General features: G+C 36.5%; 1 protein-coding gene across 1 annotated transcript in view; it reads left to right on the forward strand.

Moving 5' to 3' along the window:
* Positions 1 to 16,606, forward strand: part of LOC126820653 (unconventional myosin-Ib) — a 287,803-nt gene that overhangs the window by 35,934 nt on the left and 235,263 nt on the right. Inside the window, exons 6-8 of the mRNA XM_050548748.2 lie at positions 6,181 to 6,246; positions 8,182 to 8,286; positions 15,833 to 15,895. Coding sequence (XP_050404705.1) covers positions 6,181 to 6,246; positions 8,182 to 8,286; positions 15,833 to 15,895 — 234 coding nt within the window. The remainder of the gene's footprint in view (positions 1 to 6,180; positions 6,247 to 8,181; positions 8,287 to 15,832; positions 15,896 to 16,606) is intronic.

The raw sequence follows: 16,606 nt of genomic DNA on the forward strand, positions 1-16,606 counted from the left end.
GATTCACCTCTGCAACCGAACAATGATCAGTTAACTGAGTAGCCGTTTATGTACATCAGGGATCTTAAGAGTCATTCCACGAGAAAACCATGCAGAAGGTGGGAAGGTGGGGGTCGGCAGATCGCGTTCATCTCCGGGGGATTTTATGGACTCCTCAAGACTACTTCACAGCCGGGAGGGCCGATCTCAAAATTTCACCGTTATTGAGAAACAGCCTCTGGGTGATTTTTGGCCAATTTTGCATTTTTCAGGTCATTTTTGGTCAATTTTCAGCCACCTATTGTAGCGAGTCTAGGGTTTGGATGGAAATGGTTGTGATTGGTGATGTTATGGCGACTAAAACCGAAAATATACACCTGCGGAAATTAGCTCTATTTTCTAGGTTACTGTTAGAACTGATGACATCCATCCCACTGCTACATCATCTGCAGCTACCGGTAATGCTGTTTATATCCATCATCAATCTACTGCTACTACATCATCTGCACCTAAGGGTATTGGAACTGCCACACTGCCTCTTCTTTCTGTAACAGCTATTGGTAGTTACACCAGTAACAGTAATGACTTAGAACTACCAATAATAGGCCTAGATCAGGTAATGATGATTACATGCAAAACCTTTAGGAAGGTTGCTAAGAATTCGCTGAAACTCTACATCAAAACAAATCAGAATTAGAATACTGGGATTGGTTCATGATTCGCATGTAATCATCATTACCTGAGCAAGGCCTATTATTGGTAGTCATTACTGTCACTGGTGTCACTACCAATAGCGGTTACAGAAGGAAGAGACAGCGTGGCAGTTGCAATACCCATAGCTGAAGATGATGTAGTAGCAGTAGATTGATGATGGATGTAAACAGCACTACCAGTAGCTGCAGATGATGTAGCAGTGGGAGAGATTTCACCAGTTCCAACAGTAACCTGAAAGAACCAAACCATATAAAATAATTTACTAAACTTATTTTCTAATGTACTATTTGCAGGGGGCAACATTTGTAAAATTTTCTGAAACTGGTCCCAGTCAATCCATCATACAGAGACTCGATACAAGAGATTTTTCAATTGCCCATATACGTTGGGGTTGATATTAAGAATATTTTCAATCTGATTAAAACCCAGATCCTATTTCGTTTCGTTTTTATAGTTCAAAATTTTGTTTTACTTGTCTTGACTACACTAGGGTCTGAAAGAGTTGTTATCATTGACGTGTTCTGAATCGTGTGAGGTATTAGCCAATGAAACGGTCTGTTACAGCGAGCTTTAGGCATGTTTTGCACGAACTGTGGGTAATCCCCTAGTTAATCAAATTTCTGACGTCATAGGCTCACTTGCCGCTCGTATGACCTCTGACGTGACCAGTCAGATCTTCATGTAGGGTAGGTTATCGAAAGTATAAAAAAACGAAACGAAATATTGATCTTCATGTAGGGTAGGTCATCGAAAGTATAAAAAAACAAAACGAAATATCGATCTTTATTTTAATCAGATTGGAATATTTTGAGAGGTGGCCCCTGATAGAAATGTCCTTCATGTACAAATTCAGTTGTAAAAGGCCCAGCAAGATCCATTTTGGGCTCCGAAAATGATCATATGATGAAGTTGAAATTTTGACCCTATGCCATATTTTTTATTTGAGGAACTACCCTGAGGCGGTGTAGGAACTTGGTCTCTTGTCTCTTGACATCCCATTTCCTCATTATGGGCAGCATAATATTTCTGGCATATACACAGAATAGACGAAAAAAATTCTAAATTTAACAAGAATTTTTTAATGCTGCCAAAGTTAAAAAAAGCAGAGAGCTGGCCTTAAGTAAAGATATTACAGCTATATCAGATTCAATGCAGCTGGTTTGAGGACTTCTGAATCCCATCGCTTAACTCAGTCAACTGGAGTATCACCGCACAACTTTTTTCTGCTAATTTGATTGTGGTCGAGCACACACACAAGGTTTCCATCGATATTTCAAAGACACAATTTGTTCCTTCTTTTTTCCAATAGTATTTTATTTCACATAGCCATTCCAATAGGAATCAGTTGATTCCAAGTGACACAACAAGGTCTTTGTATGGCTTCTCCTTAGATGTGGCAGCATGCATCCTTTTGGAATATTCCATTTAATGCAGCTTCGTCAAGAAATCAACTCCCATTCGGTTCTCACATCACTTATTGCTATGTTATGTGCTAAAAGGGGGGCCTTAATGTCCTTAGTACATTTTTTCAATTGTATGAAGTGATTCTCTTGGTCATATCTGGGATATATACCACATTTAATGGCCAAACATGAGGCAAACCACAATTTTGAGCGCTTTCGGACACGGCCATCTTGGATTGGATGCCAAGACTCATCAAAGAGACTAGTTTTGCTCGAGGGGGTTTCAAGCTGCTACCAGTGAGCACGGGCGAATGATTTGGGGAAGAAACGGAGAGAGCTGGCTTACCCCGAATGAAAGTAGTTGGCCATTTCATAGAGCATGCGAGATTTACAATAGGGAAAATTCACCAACTTTGACTTATGATTTCGCATTGATTGAAGAGAGGTGACAGAGATTTTATTTCTTATATCGATAGAGGGAGTCGAGCTGTTCATAAAACCATTTCGATATTTTTACCTACCCCCGCATCATAGAAAATAGAGCTAATCTTCGCAGGTGTATATTTTCTGTTTTATTCACCATATCTTAAAATTTTCCTGATCATTGCTCACAGAGAATAGATGTGACTTTATGGTCTTCACACTGGGGCACAGGAAGACCCCCACTAACATCACCAATCACCACCATTTTCATCCAAACCCTAGACTCGCCACAATAGGTGGCTGAAAATTGACCAAAAATTACCTGAAAAATGGCAAAATTGGCCAAAAATCACCAAGAGGCTGTTTCTCAATAACGGTGAAATTTTGATATCGGCCCTTCTGGCTGTGAAGTAGTCAGGGGGAGTCCATAAAATCCTCCGGAGATGAACTCGATCTGCCGACCCCCCATCTTCCAGATTCTGAATGATTTTGCATGGTTTTCTCATGGAATGACTCTTAATCAGTTGATTATAGTCGGTTTCCATCGCTTGATGTTTGGAAAAGCCAATTGATAAAAGAATTATTAAAATATAGGGATTTACTATATTTAGTGAATTGGAACAAATTTTTCTAACGTTTAAAGGAGCTAAATCACTAATATTTGTGACCTAGAAATTGACACAAATGGGTCGCAGCGCATATAATAATGTTATATGAATGTATATAAACTGATTTACATTCAATCGTTTTCGTTTTTACTCTAATTTCAAATCATGATCAGTTATTTTCGGCGAAATATGCCAGAAGTCTCAATTGAATGTCAATCTCTAGCATCTGGTTAGTCCAGTCTACACCGATAGTATTTATAGCACATTCTCTCCAGATAAGAATATGGCCTCACCATTTGACATGACTTGTGGAATATGTCTAGCCTCGTTCTTCGAGTCCCTTACCAAATGACGCTGAAACGCATTATGGTACATGATTCGTGTACCAATCGTAAAGTGTTTATTATGTGTTATATATATGGATATCAGAAGCACATCTTTTCAAGATACAATAACAACACCAATGTTGATTTAAATTGACAAAAAAATTGTGTTTTCAATGTCGAAGACTTTGGATGATACTGAGTTAGAGACTTAGCTACTTTAAATGGGGACACCGTGGGATTAAAGTCATAAACACTTGTGACAAATTTGCATTTTGCCACATGTTTAACATTCCTAAATTTGTATTAACCGCTTTTACTCTCGTCTCAGTAAACTTACTTTGATAGCGTTGCATAGAAAGGCACGATGTCGTATGATATTTTTTGTAGGGAAAACATTCAATTTTTACTTGCCTTACACTGCCTTGGTCATATTTTGCATGTGCCTGAAATACTTTAGTAGTTTTTATACGCCCACATTTTCATGTGGACGTATATTGTCGTCGCCCCTGTCCGTCCGTCCACAATTGTTTGTGAACAGTCTACAGGTCACAATTTTTATCCGATTTCAACGAAACTTGATATATAGGTTTATCACCCTCAGATCTCGGTTCCTTTCGATATTGGCATGTATCGGACCGTCACTCCATGGATTATGGCCCCTGATTGTACGAAAAATCACATTTTTAGCTTGTGAACACTGTAGAGGTCACAATTTTTATCCGATTTGGTTTAAACTTGAAATGTATGCTTATAACCCAAAGATCTCGGTTCCTTTCGATATTCGAAAAATTGCGTTTTTAGCTTGTGGACCCTATAGAGGTCATAATTTTTATCCGATTTAAAAAAACCTATTATTATATCACCGTTACACCCCAAGGACGACTGAGTTCGAATTACATGAAAATCGGACTAAAACTGACAGACAAAATGGCCGCCATTCGTTCTCATAGCGTAAAAATATGGTATATCAAGGTTGTGGACCCTATAGAGGTCACAATTTTTATCTGATTTTGTTCAGACTTGAAATGTAAGGTTATAACAAAAAGATCTCGGTTCCGTTCGATATTCGCGCATATCGGACCGTAACTTCATGAATTATGGCCCCTGATTGTACAAAAAATCGTGTTTTTAGCTTGTGGACCCTATAGAGGTCATAATTTTTATCGGATTTAAAAAATCGTATTATTATATCACTGATACACCCTAAGGACGGCTGAGTTCGAATTTCGTGAAATTCAGCCCAAAATTGACAGACAAAATGGCTGCTCTTCGTTCTCAAATAGCGTAAAAACATGGTATATCAAGGTTGTAGACTCTATAGAAGTCACAATTTTTATCTGATTTTGTTGAAACTTGAAATGTAAGTTTATAACCCAAAGATCTTGGTTCCTTGCGATATTCGCGCATATCAGACTGTAACTTCCTGAATTATGGCTCCTGATTGTAGGAAAAATCACTTTCTTTTTAGCTTGTTCTCTATCCATCTCTCGAAAATGTGGGCGTATTCTGCCTGGCAGCCGCTGGTTGGGAGAGGTAGTCAATTTTAATGTTAAGTAGGGTAATCAAGGGGAGTTAACTCTATTTCATGATTAAAATCGAGTTTTACTTATTACTTATTTAAATAGGTATATTTTGATATTATTTATGTTTCAAAATCTTTAATTTTATATATTTGAACTATGTTTATTTAGTTTTATGTGAGACTTTACCATTAAGATATTTATAACATATAGTTGTCATGTGGCTATGTATTATATGTAAAGTAGTATTCTCTCAGGTGGTACGATACTTTCTGGATAATCAGATCACTGTTGAATGGATTGTCTACGGGGGTATTGTCTACGAGTATAATAAGTGTATGTGAGTTTTTGATGTCATTAAATTTTATGTGGTAATAGATGTGTATTGTTCTTCGTCCATAACTAGGTGAATGGTAGATGTCACCCTTACTTCGCGTCTACGTATAAACTACTTGTGCCGTGATCATTTGTCAGTGTCATTGCGTGTAACACACTTAACCTCAAAATATAATATTAAATATAAAAGAATATAAATTAGTCAAGTTATTTCCTTAAAAAATACATTCACTGCAAGAGGAAATGAATAATAACACCATTTAAATCTGGATAAAACATGTACATTGTGCAACCATTTTATATAACCAATTGGTTACGCAATGGTCATCTGGCATAACCAAAGAAAATGGTTACGCAGAGCATCAACCCACAACCATTTTTTTGGTTACGCCAAAATTTGAAATTTCGTGGCCTGCCTTTTGATAATCACACATTAAATAGTTGTGGATTCTCTAGATATATCAGCTTTCCATCGAAATGAAGGTTAGATTGGAATTTCGGGAAAATCGAAATGAAAGTGCCTGACAAAATGGTCGCTCTGTATGCAAATTGTGTATAAGTATGTAATACAAAGGTTATGTACCCTCTAGAGGTCACAATTTTTATCTGATTTTGATGAAACTTAAAAAATATCTTTATATTCCAAAAATCTGAGTCCCTTTTGATATTTGCACATTTCAGAGCATAAATTTCTGGATTATGGCCCCTGATTGTATGAAAATCATTTTTGTTTTTAGCTTGTTCTCTATCCATCTCTTGCAAAATGTGAGCGTATCCTGCCTGGCAGCTGCTGGTTTCATTATGGTTCAAAACAACAAGATGTTTTATTGAATATTTATTAATTCGGATAAATGTTGTCTTTATTTAACAGGTAAAGAGAAAAGTCAAGACTAAAGTGATGGGTGTTTTAGATATTTATGGTTTTGAAGTTTTTCAGGTACACTAGCTAACTTAGGCTACTTATAATTATCATCGTCGTCATCATTTATATGGAATACAATCACTTGTAGATGAGATGATCATAGGTTATAAGATCGGTATCTATCAGACTTGCCAATAAATAGTCATATTTACCAAAGTATTGACCAATATTCAATTTTAGAGAAATCATTTATGAAAAAATATATTCCAGCGCCCCTCGGGCACAGTAAACTGGATTTGTATTAGAAAAACATTCCTTAAATAGTTGGTTTTAAGTGGATCATATGTACTTGACAAGTCCAATTTTTACCCCAAAAAATGAACTGGGCCTGTTTGTGATAATTTTAATCCAAACCAAAGGTAGCGTGCCCCATGCAGCGAAAAGTGGCTTGTCTCGAAGTGATTTCTGGCTAGTCATGCAGTCAGCGCAAGTGTCTAATATGAGTCTATCAACTATTACAGCTGTAAAAAAATCTGTTGTTGACGATTCTGAATAGCGGTCATATTTACTTTTTACTTTTACATGGTTCTTAAAACAATTGTTGAGTTGCCTAACGTGCGTGCTTCTAAATTCAATTTCTTGTTCCAGCTTTCTGTTGTTTCTTAAAAAAGTAGTCCTGATTATATTATTCCGGCCTGTCAATCAGACGGAGAATGGTCGGTAAACTGGTTAAGCGAGACTGATTTCAAAACAAGGGCACATAAATTAGTTTTTAATCAAATGTTATGGCTGATACTCGTAACCATTTTTCAGTCCATTATTTATTGATGGTTAAATGGTCATAGCTTATTAAGTACAACATGACCGTTTATTTAATTAGTGACTATAAATGTGCGAAACTGATTTAAGGCTTGGTATATATATATATATATATATATATATATATATATATATATATATATATATATATAAATATTGTGGTGTATTTGTCGAGATATTTGGAGATAGTTATTTATGGTGGAGCACCCTACCAAAGGCATTACTCCTGGGAACAAATAATAATAAAAGCCCACCTACTGGGATGATCTTGTAAACGAACAGGTTATGAAGACCTGGTTATCCCGAACGTCAGTGACTAGTTTCGTTCGTATTGAACTCTTCAGACTGATTGGACTCACGTATTGGGCGTTTTTATTTATACTATTCCGAAACCCCGGTGAAGTTTCTATGGTTACTAATTGGCGGGGTTACCGGGGTTGACCCCTTGGCGGGGTTTGCGAATGTGTTACCGGGGTCGGTAGCTCGCTTACCGGGGTTGTACAGAGGTTTGACAAATTGGCGGGGTGCCGAATTTGTTACCGGTGTAGCTAGCTCGCTTACCGGGGTTGTACTAATCGTTTAGATTGAAACTAGTCACTGACATTCAGGATAACCAGGTCTTCATAGCCACCTTATCTCTTATAATTATCTCACTCTCTGCTTACGATCTCGTTATGGCAAATTTTGTTGATCAAATCGGTCGGTCGTGATTCCTTCTCTTGCCTCGGAATCAACCACCATTTTGACGGAAGATATTCTCTCGGCTAAAAAATCTTCTTTTTCTCTCAACTACGAGAGATACGTAGAATCAAACCGGTCCAGAGCCGATCGTGTTGATAAGAATCTGCTTATTTGACATTGACATATAACCGAAGGTGAATAGGCCTACTCGTCCAGTTAACACAACGGACAATCTCACATCGGTCCACATAAGAGAGACACATATCAGTCGCCTCCAACTTTCAATTTCCAAGGCATTATAGTCTAAACCTTGACTCTCATTGCAATAAACCATTTGGTACTATTTCGTACCTATTTTATATTAAACCCCTTGGGCGCCATGTTGAATCACACAGTATTTAACGTTCTAAAACCTAAACACTTCATGGAATCAACGACAAATCTAAACTTGGGCACTCCAACCATTTTATTTTTGTATCATAATAATATTTACTATTTTTCCCATTCCAGAACAACAGTTTTGAACAGTTTATTATCAACTATTGTAATGAGAAACTACAACAGATATTTATTGAACTTACTTTAAAAGAAGAACAAGAAGAATATGTAAAAGAAGTTTGTAGATTTTATATTTTTTATTCATTTAATATTATTTGAGTTTTATACGCCCACATTTTCATGTGAACGTATACTGAGCGCCATGGAAAACGCATCACTTAGTTTTTCGTATAACAAAATGATCCTGTAAACATATCTTATTTATTTTGCTTCTTATTGTAAACAATATTCAAATAGGAACACATCAATAACAACACATTTGTACACTTATGGATGTTTAATCTGTAATCAACGGTACAAAGTCAGAGGGGTCAAAACCAAAAGTACGACACAGATGTCAGTAGCGCGTGTGTCCTCCACGGGCTCTTACGCACGCTGTGCAGCTAGGTCGCATGGAATTTACCAATGTTTGAAAGAAGGCCTGGGGCAAATTGTTCTATTCTTGGACAAGAGCAGCTTCTAAAGCAGCAATGGTGTGCATCTGTGGTCTCTGATACAGATGGCGTCCAATCTCATCCCAGACATGTTCTATCGGTGCCATGTCCGGAGACATGGCTGGCCAGTCCAAGACATTGATGTTGTTAGCAGCCAGGTAGTCCATACTAAAACGGGCGGTATGCGGACGTGTATTATCCTGTTGGAAGTGCTGAAGTTGTGGGTGCACTCGAAACATCAGAACAACAATTGGTTGCAAGACATCATCACGGTAGGCTACAGCATTGATGCGACCCCTGCAAATATGTAGGGCGGTCCGGTGATGAAATGTGAAGCCTCCCCACACCATTACACTTCCCCCACCCCATCGATTCGTTTTGAAGACGCAGCAGTCTGCAAGACGTTCCCCAAGATGTCTCCACACACGTTGACGGCCATCAGCGTAGGCTACAGCATTGATGCGACCCCTGCAAATATGTAGGGTGGTCCGGTGATGAAATGTGAAGCCTCCCCACACCATTACACTTCCCCCACCCCATCGATTCGTTTTGAAGACGCAGCAGTCTGCAAGACGTTCCCCAAGATGTCTCCACACACCTTGACGGCCATCAGCGTGATAAAGATGAAAGCGACTCTCATCACTGAAGAGCACACTTTGCCAGTCTACTCTTCTCCATGTCTGGTGTCCTTGAGCCCATATCAAACGCCGCTGACGGTGATGATCCCTGAGGATAGCTCCAATATAAGGAGTCCTACTTCTCTTAGACGACGTCTTACGGTGTTGGCACTTACTGGTCCTTGTTTTCCGACGACTGCTGCACCTGTTCGAGTCGCTGGGCGGAATCTGTCACGCAGATGAGTGACCCGGATGTAGCGGTCTTGAGCCTGGGTTGTAACGCGTTGTGGACCAGGACGTTGACGGTCATGTGTTGATCCAGTAACTTGAACACATTCCACCAACCTTACAATAGTGGAGTGATGACAATTGAAGTGTCTGGCAATAGCACGTGTAGACATGCCAGCCCTGGACATTCCCATGGCTTCATTCCGTTGATTTTCAGTAAGTCTCGGCATCTCTTGCTCGATTCCTTCACACGTCCAACAACAAATTACGACAGATTGACGTTTCACGGTTCATGTACTGCACATTAAGTTGAAAACATGCTTTTAAAGGGCTCACACACAATGCTGCACGTGAATATTGGATTTTTCATGTGCATCTCGTGCAATATTTTTTTGTGCACACGTGCCGTTGTTTTTTGCGTTTGGGAGCATTGTGTGAAACAATAGTTCATAGTATTGCATAATATTATACATACAAAACCACCTAGTTATAAAATATTTGGGAAAAAAAGTGATTCACACTCTACAGGTCACAATTTCTATCAGATTTGGATGAAACTTGAAATATAGAGTCATTCCATGTCACGTGGGTCAATTTTCCGAAAGTTGAGAAATCGACCCCCTCGAAAAAATTTGGAAAAATATATATGTTATTGTATATGTAAAAACTAAAAACTGTGCAAAATTTGTGGTCTGTATCATGAAAATTGACTGAGGTACGGGCATTTGAGTTTATATGTATCAATAAATTACTTGAGTTTCAGATATCTTGTTTTTACCGTTCTAGTGAAGATATAGGGCTCAAATTTGGTAGTCTGAAGGAACTTTTTGTGTAGATTATGAATCTGCAATCAGATTACAAGTGAGTGGTAGCTTTCGCATGCTATTGCTCAGGGTTCACACTGGCTTTCAATTTTTTTCCGACAAAATGAATAATAATTTTTATATAAAAAAATGTTCATATTTTTTTTCTGCCAACTGAAATATTTTATTTGCCAAAAATGTGTAATCACATGTAACAATTTTATTTCATTACCGGTATACAATGTACAACAACTTACAAAATCCGTCGTTACATAAAACATTAGCCCAGTTTTAAGATGATTTACTAAAATCAGACTCTATTTTTGGTGACTTTAGTCTTTTCACACACTGTATTGCACAATATATTTTCAGTATTTTACGTCAGATCTCATCTAAGGATTGTCAATTTTCTATAAATTTATGTTTTGCCTGTAAACTATGGTTATTGTTATTTTCAGGTACCATAACAGTATCTGATTACTAATTGAATGATAGAAATTTCAATTACATTTGTAAATAAAGCGTTTTGGTGGCCGTAATGAAATATATGATGGACTGTTTTCTCACTCGAGAATTGTCGCTATTAGAGTCATTCTTATGTTTCCGACCAGTGGTTATAATATAATTCGAAATAATAATATCCGATTAGGGCATGCTTGTATATTTTGCATGCCATATGAAGCCACAGTAAACGGAATTCAACTGTCAAAATATTTAATTCTCTTCGAAAATGATCGTCGGCCATTTTGATTATTCCCATTTATTTTTTTTAAGACGAAACGAAACATCAAATAATCACCACTTGGATTAATTATTAGGAGTAAATAATGACTTGAAACAGGCTTTATATATATCATCGCCATTTCTCAAAAAGAAATACCAGTACCCTAAAACCATTTCACCAAAATTATTGCCATTATCAAATTTTAATCGCTATTTTCATATTTTTATCACAAATTGCCTCTTTGACGACCGACAGCGTTAGCCCTGCTATTGCTACTTGGCCATGGGGTGGGGGTGGGGTAATTGTATATTTTCTTGATTTTGTTGTGCTCCAGCAGCTACAAAGTAATAGATATAGACTCAAATTTTGGCCTATCTAGAGATTGCCAATAGTACTTCGTAAGAAACATGAAAATGCATCAGTTTTCACTAGATTCCCAGAAATTTGACCTTGAATATGGTTTCAGACAAAAAATTTATAAAATTGCCTCGTATTTTGGAGCCGATTGAACCCGGTAGGTGAGCAACTAAAAATCTGAAACTTTGTGGAATTATAGTTTGTGTTTATGTCTCTAGCACATTTTAAAACCATTCTTGTCGCATGCCATCTCAATATTTTTTTCGATTTTTTCAAAATCTCTGTTTTGGGTCATTCCATGTCAATTATCACCCAAAGAGTTAAAATGTACCTCCTTCGATTTTGCCGAAATTTGGTTTATATGCTTATTAGGGCTGAAAAACCTGATATTCCAAATTTTAGCGTGATCTGACGAAAGGTTCCTGAGATACGGATTCGGCTAAAATGAGCCTAGCCTCCATTATTAAAATGACCATAACCCAGAATCTGGAATATGTATTTCTGGAATGGGAAAGAGGATGACTTGCTGTTTGGATCATGTTTATCTATCTTTAGGAAAGTCTACAGCAGGTTGTCAGTGTTGCTAATTCAAAAATTTTCTTGTCTGACATTTTTACCAAAAATAAAGGGGCATAACTCTTATAGTTATCCAAGTAGGTGGTTTCATGTGTCAACAAAATATTCAAATTCATACGTAATGAAATAGATAGGTACACCTCGTTATTTTTCATATTTAATTCCCGTATGGTGTTCAAATTTATGTCGGTAATATTCCTACAAAATTATGTGTTGTCGTAATACGATAGAATGAAAGCGTGCCAACTACTGCCGACCCATACATTTTTTCAAATTCACACCAGTCTAAAACAATTAAATATTTAAACTATTCCAATCTAAATATTTGTCGACTAGCTTGTTAATTTCTTTATTTTAAAACATAAATCCCATTCAAAATATATGTGTGTGTGTGTGGAATAGCTTTATTGTCCCCCGCCTTTTGAAGAAAGCAGGGGACTATTAAGTTAGATTCGTTCATCTGTCTGTCAGTCTGTTGGTCCGTCATACTTTTTGGGACACAATAACTCCTTCCAATTGAGCTAGAATGTTCAAACTTGGTGTAGGTGTTTATTAGGTGAATGCCTTGATGGAGTTCGAAGATGAGCTTTTTCTGCTTAGGGTAAGCAGAGATAAGCAATTTGATTGGTTGATGTTTTGGGACACGATAACTTTAGTTTTATGAATAATCCCAAGAAGGAGACAATAAAACCTCACACTTGATAGGAAAAGAAGGGCGGAAGAGTCCCCATAACAGTGCAGGCAAGTTTGGATCTCAGTGATGCATCGGAGGAAAAACAGGAACCATTCCTTGTAGATAAATCATAGTAAAAAAATCCCCGCTAACAAGACTGTGTAGATATAAAAAGCGTTTGCCCATTATCAACTGGTTACAAAAATGATCACGTTACCAGGTATATATAGACAATAGAATTATTGCGCATGCACATAACGTTGAGGAATATTAATCCCTATACTGGGATTATAAAAATAATAATGATTTAAATATAGACAAATTAAGATCATTAATGTACATAAAAATTTTAAATAATGATAAATATGAATAAAAATTGATGTACAGACAAAATTTAGAATATACGTATGGAGTTTGCTGCGATTGGTCTCTAAACTGCGTGGTTAGGAGTAGTTTCGTAGCTGGTGGTTCAGCTCTCTGGATTGTGAAATCGGTGATGCTGATGGGCGGTAGATTGTATTCCGAGTAAATAGAAGGGTTGTTGGTCACCTCTATGAATATAAATGGATTCTGTAGTTTAGAGGGCCACGTGAGAAAAATGTACGAAGTATAGATAAGATAGTTGAGGCTTAAAGGTGCAGTTGTCCAAAAAATAGTTTCTCTAAAAATAAACTGCCGATTAGGTTTCAACAGATATTCCTCGATTTGGTATGTACTGTTGGTATTTATTCTTCTTAAGGATGAAGTTCGGCTTTCTAAATAAAACCCAATTGTGTATAGATTTATCTTCCAATTTCTGTATAAATTAATTATTGGTATTTATGGAGCGCTTATGTTGAAACTTTAAATTTGTTCTTCTTAAAAAGGTGATTTCGATTATATTAAGTTTTGGAATTTTGTCGAAAAAAAATAGACCTGTGGTATGTAGCAGAGGAGAGTTTGACATTTTTATACGCCCACATTGAAATGTGGTCGTATATTGTTGTCGCCCCCGTCCGTCCGGATAAAGTTAATATCCGATTGACTTTAAATTTATATACAGTGTTTAAGCCCATGAGACGAAGAAGCCTATTGATTTTCAGAAATTTCCGATAATTACTGCCAGAGTTATGGCCCTTGATCACTTCAAAAGTCATGTTTCAGTCATTAAATATTGTCACAAAATTGGACGTTTGCTTCTTTTTGGGGCGGATTGACAGTCAAGTACTTATAGTTCACATTAACAAAAACACAGTATAATTTAAATATCTTTATATAACTACAATACATGTATATCAATACAATTATAAGATATATATATATATATTTATGTAATTATTCTCTAATAATATCACCGATTCAAAATACCACTAATCACATTTATATGTTGATGAGATGACGATTAGTTGGTGGTACACGCGCACACAGCAGTCACTAACTATTTGGCTCACCACGGCACATTTAAGAAGATGATTAAGATGATAAGGTTGATAAGTTATTCGTGTATATCTTTTAATTACCAAAAAAATAACTAACTGGAACAATAACGACCAGAGTAACAATATAGGTAACAGTATCTGTAGCACATTAAGATTATCAGAATCAGAATACCTATAAAACATAACACAATGTTTAACAAATAATCAAATTATTTCTATACATCCACGATTATCAACATTACAAAAATCAAACAATAATTACAAGTAAATGTACTAATTATTGCTCATAATCACACAGATTACCATTATAACGACACACAGTCAAAACCAACGAGACACACAGTCAAACACCCATTTAGTTGAAATATCTTTACGAATGATTCATGAATGATATGATCAATGAATATGTGTGATTCTCCCACCACGTATACTACAGTTTCACTCACAACCAATCAAATCACGACAACAAAACAGGCAGTTCACATGCATTCAATGCAATCATACCTGCAACCAGACATGTGAATTACTCAACCTTGGCAAATATTAACTATCATACATCTTACAAATAACAATAAAATCAAATGTTTATAAATCAAACTTTATTACCACAATCTGAAAACATGTTCAGTTGTCATAAACTGTAATAAACAACAATAACATATATACTATATTTATTAATGTACAAATACTTGTGACCTTGAAACATTCAGCAATACCAGCGTGAATATATATGTATTATTCAGTACATCCACGACAAACCACATTGTAACCTATCTTTATCTAATCAAGATATTGTCATAGTGACAAATATAATAAATTGACATTTTACACCACCAACTTGAGTTCCTTTTTATATGCCCACATTGAAATGTGGTCGTATATTGTCGTCGGTCCGGCGTCCACAATTGCTTGTGGATGCTGTAGAGGCCAAAGTTAATATCTGATTGACTTTAAATTTATACACAGTGTTTAAGGTCATGAGACGAAGAAGCCTATTGATTTTCAGCGATTTCCGATAGTTACTGCCAGAGTTATGGCCCTTGATCACTTCGAAAAATCTTGTGGACACTCTAGAGGCCAAAGTTAATATCCGATTGACTTTAAATTTATACACAGTGTTTAAGGTCATGAGACGAAGAATCCTATTGATTTCTGATAATTACTGCCAAAGTTATGGCCCTTGATCACTTTGTGACACTCTAAAGGCTAAAGTTACCATCCGATTGACTTCAGATTGATACACAGAGTTTAAGGTCTAGGTAAAATTTTCCCAAAACTTTCAATTACTAATAATACATACAGTAGTTGCAATAGTAGTATGAATGGGTTGAATGGTCGAACTGTTCTAATCTAGTTCGGTTGTACGTGGCAAGGAGTAGGGTCGCCTGTCCAACCTCGTGGGTTTTCTCCGGGTCCTCCGGTTTCCTCCCACTGCTAAAGACCCCTACGCACAAGCAAATTATGTAAATAAGATTAAACCATATGTTAGTCCCGAAATGACCTAGTTTGTGTCGAGTGGACGTTAAACCCCATTTCTCTCTCTCTCTCTCTCTCTCTCTAATCTAGTTAAAATCATCTCGAGCATCTGATGGCATTGAGAGTTGATTATGGTCTTGTCATGTTTGTATAATAATTTGTATAACATTTAAGACCTGCAATAGCCAAATCTAGCTCTTCAATAAGAGCTGTACTACCAAAAATACTGCTACAATAAAGTTATTAATCTACTTCTTTCTTGATGATTATATTCTCTGCTGTACTTTGTGTTTTTAGGGTATCAAATGGATTCAAGTGGAATATTTTAACAATGCTGTTATCTGTGATCTAATTGAAAAAGTAAGTTATTTTAGTAGTTACACTTGTCATCACTTTAAAACTGATTATAGGAATTGCTATTTGCATCAAATGATTATGTTGTAATGTTAATGTTATTGTTATATTCACAGGCCCACATTTTCATGTGGACGTATATTGGCGTCGCCCCTGTTCGTCCGTCCACAATTGTTTGTGGACACTCTATAGGTCACAATTCTTATCCGATTTTGATGAAACTTAAAATATAGGTTTATCTCCAAAAGATCGCGGTTGCTTTCGATATTGGCATGTATCGGACCGAAACTTCATGGATTATGGCCCCTGATTGTACGAAAAATCACACTTTTAGCTTTGTGGACTCTATAGGTCATAATTTTTATGCGATTTAAAAATACGTTTGAGTATATCACCGTTACAACCTAAGGATGGTTGAGTTTGAATTTCGTAATTCTTTGCTACATTCGTCATTGAAAACATTTTAACAGACTGAATTTGATTGTAAAATACTTGAAGCCAATAACGTTCGGACATATCTTACTCAACAAGGGTTGGACATAAAATTGTCCAAAATTCTTGGCTACATTCGTCATTGAAAATATTCTAACACACTGAATCTGATTTCAAAATACTTGAAGCCAATAACGTTTGGACATTTCTTACTCATCAAGGGTTGGACATAAAATTGTCCAAAATTCTTGGCTACATTCGTCATTGAAAATATTCTAACACACT

This window comes from Patella vulgata, chromosome 5, assembly GCF_932274485.2.
Source record: "Patella vulgata chromosome 5, xgPatVulg1.2, whole genome shotgun sequence".
NCBI classification, from domain to species: Eukaryota; Metazoa; Mollusca; class Gastropoda; family Patellidae; genus Patella; species Patella vulgata.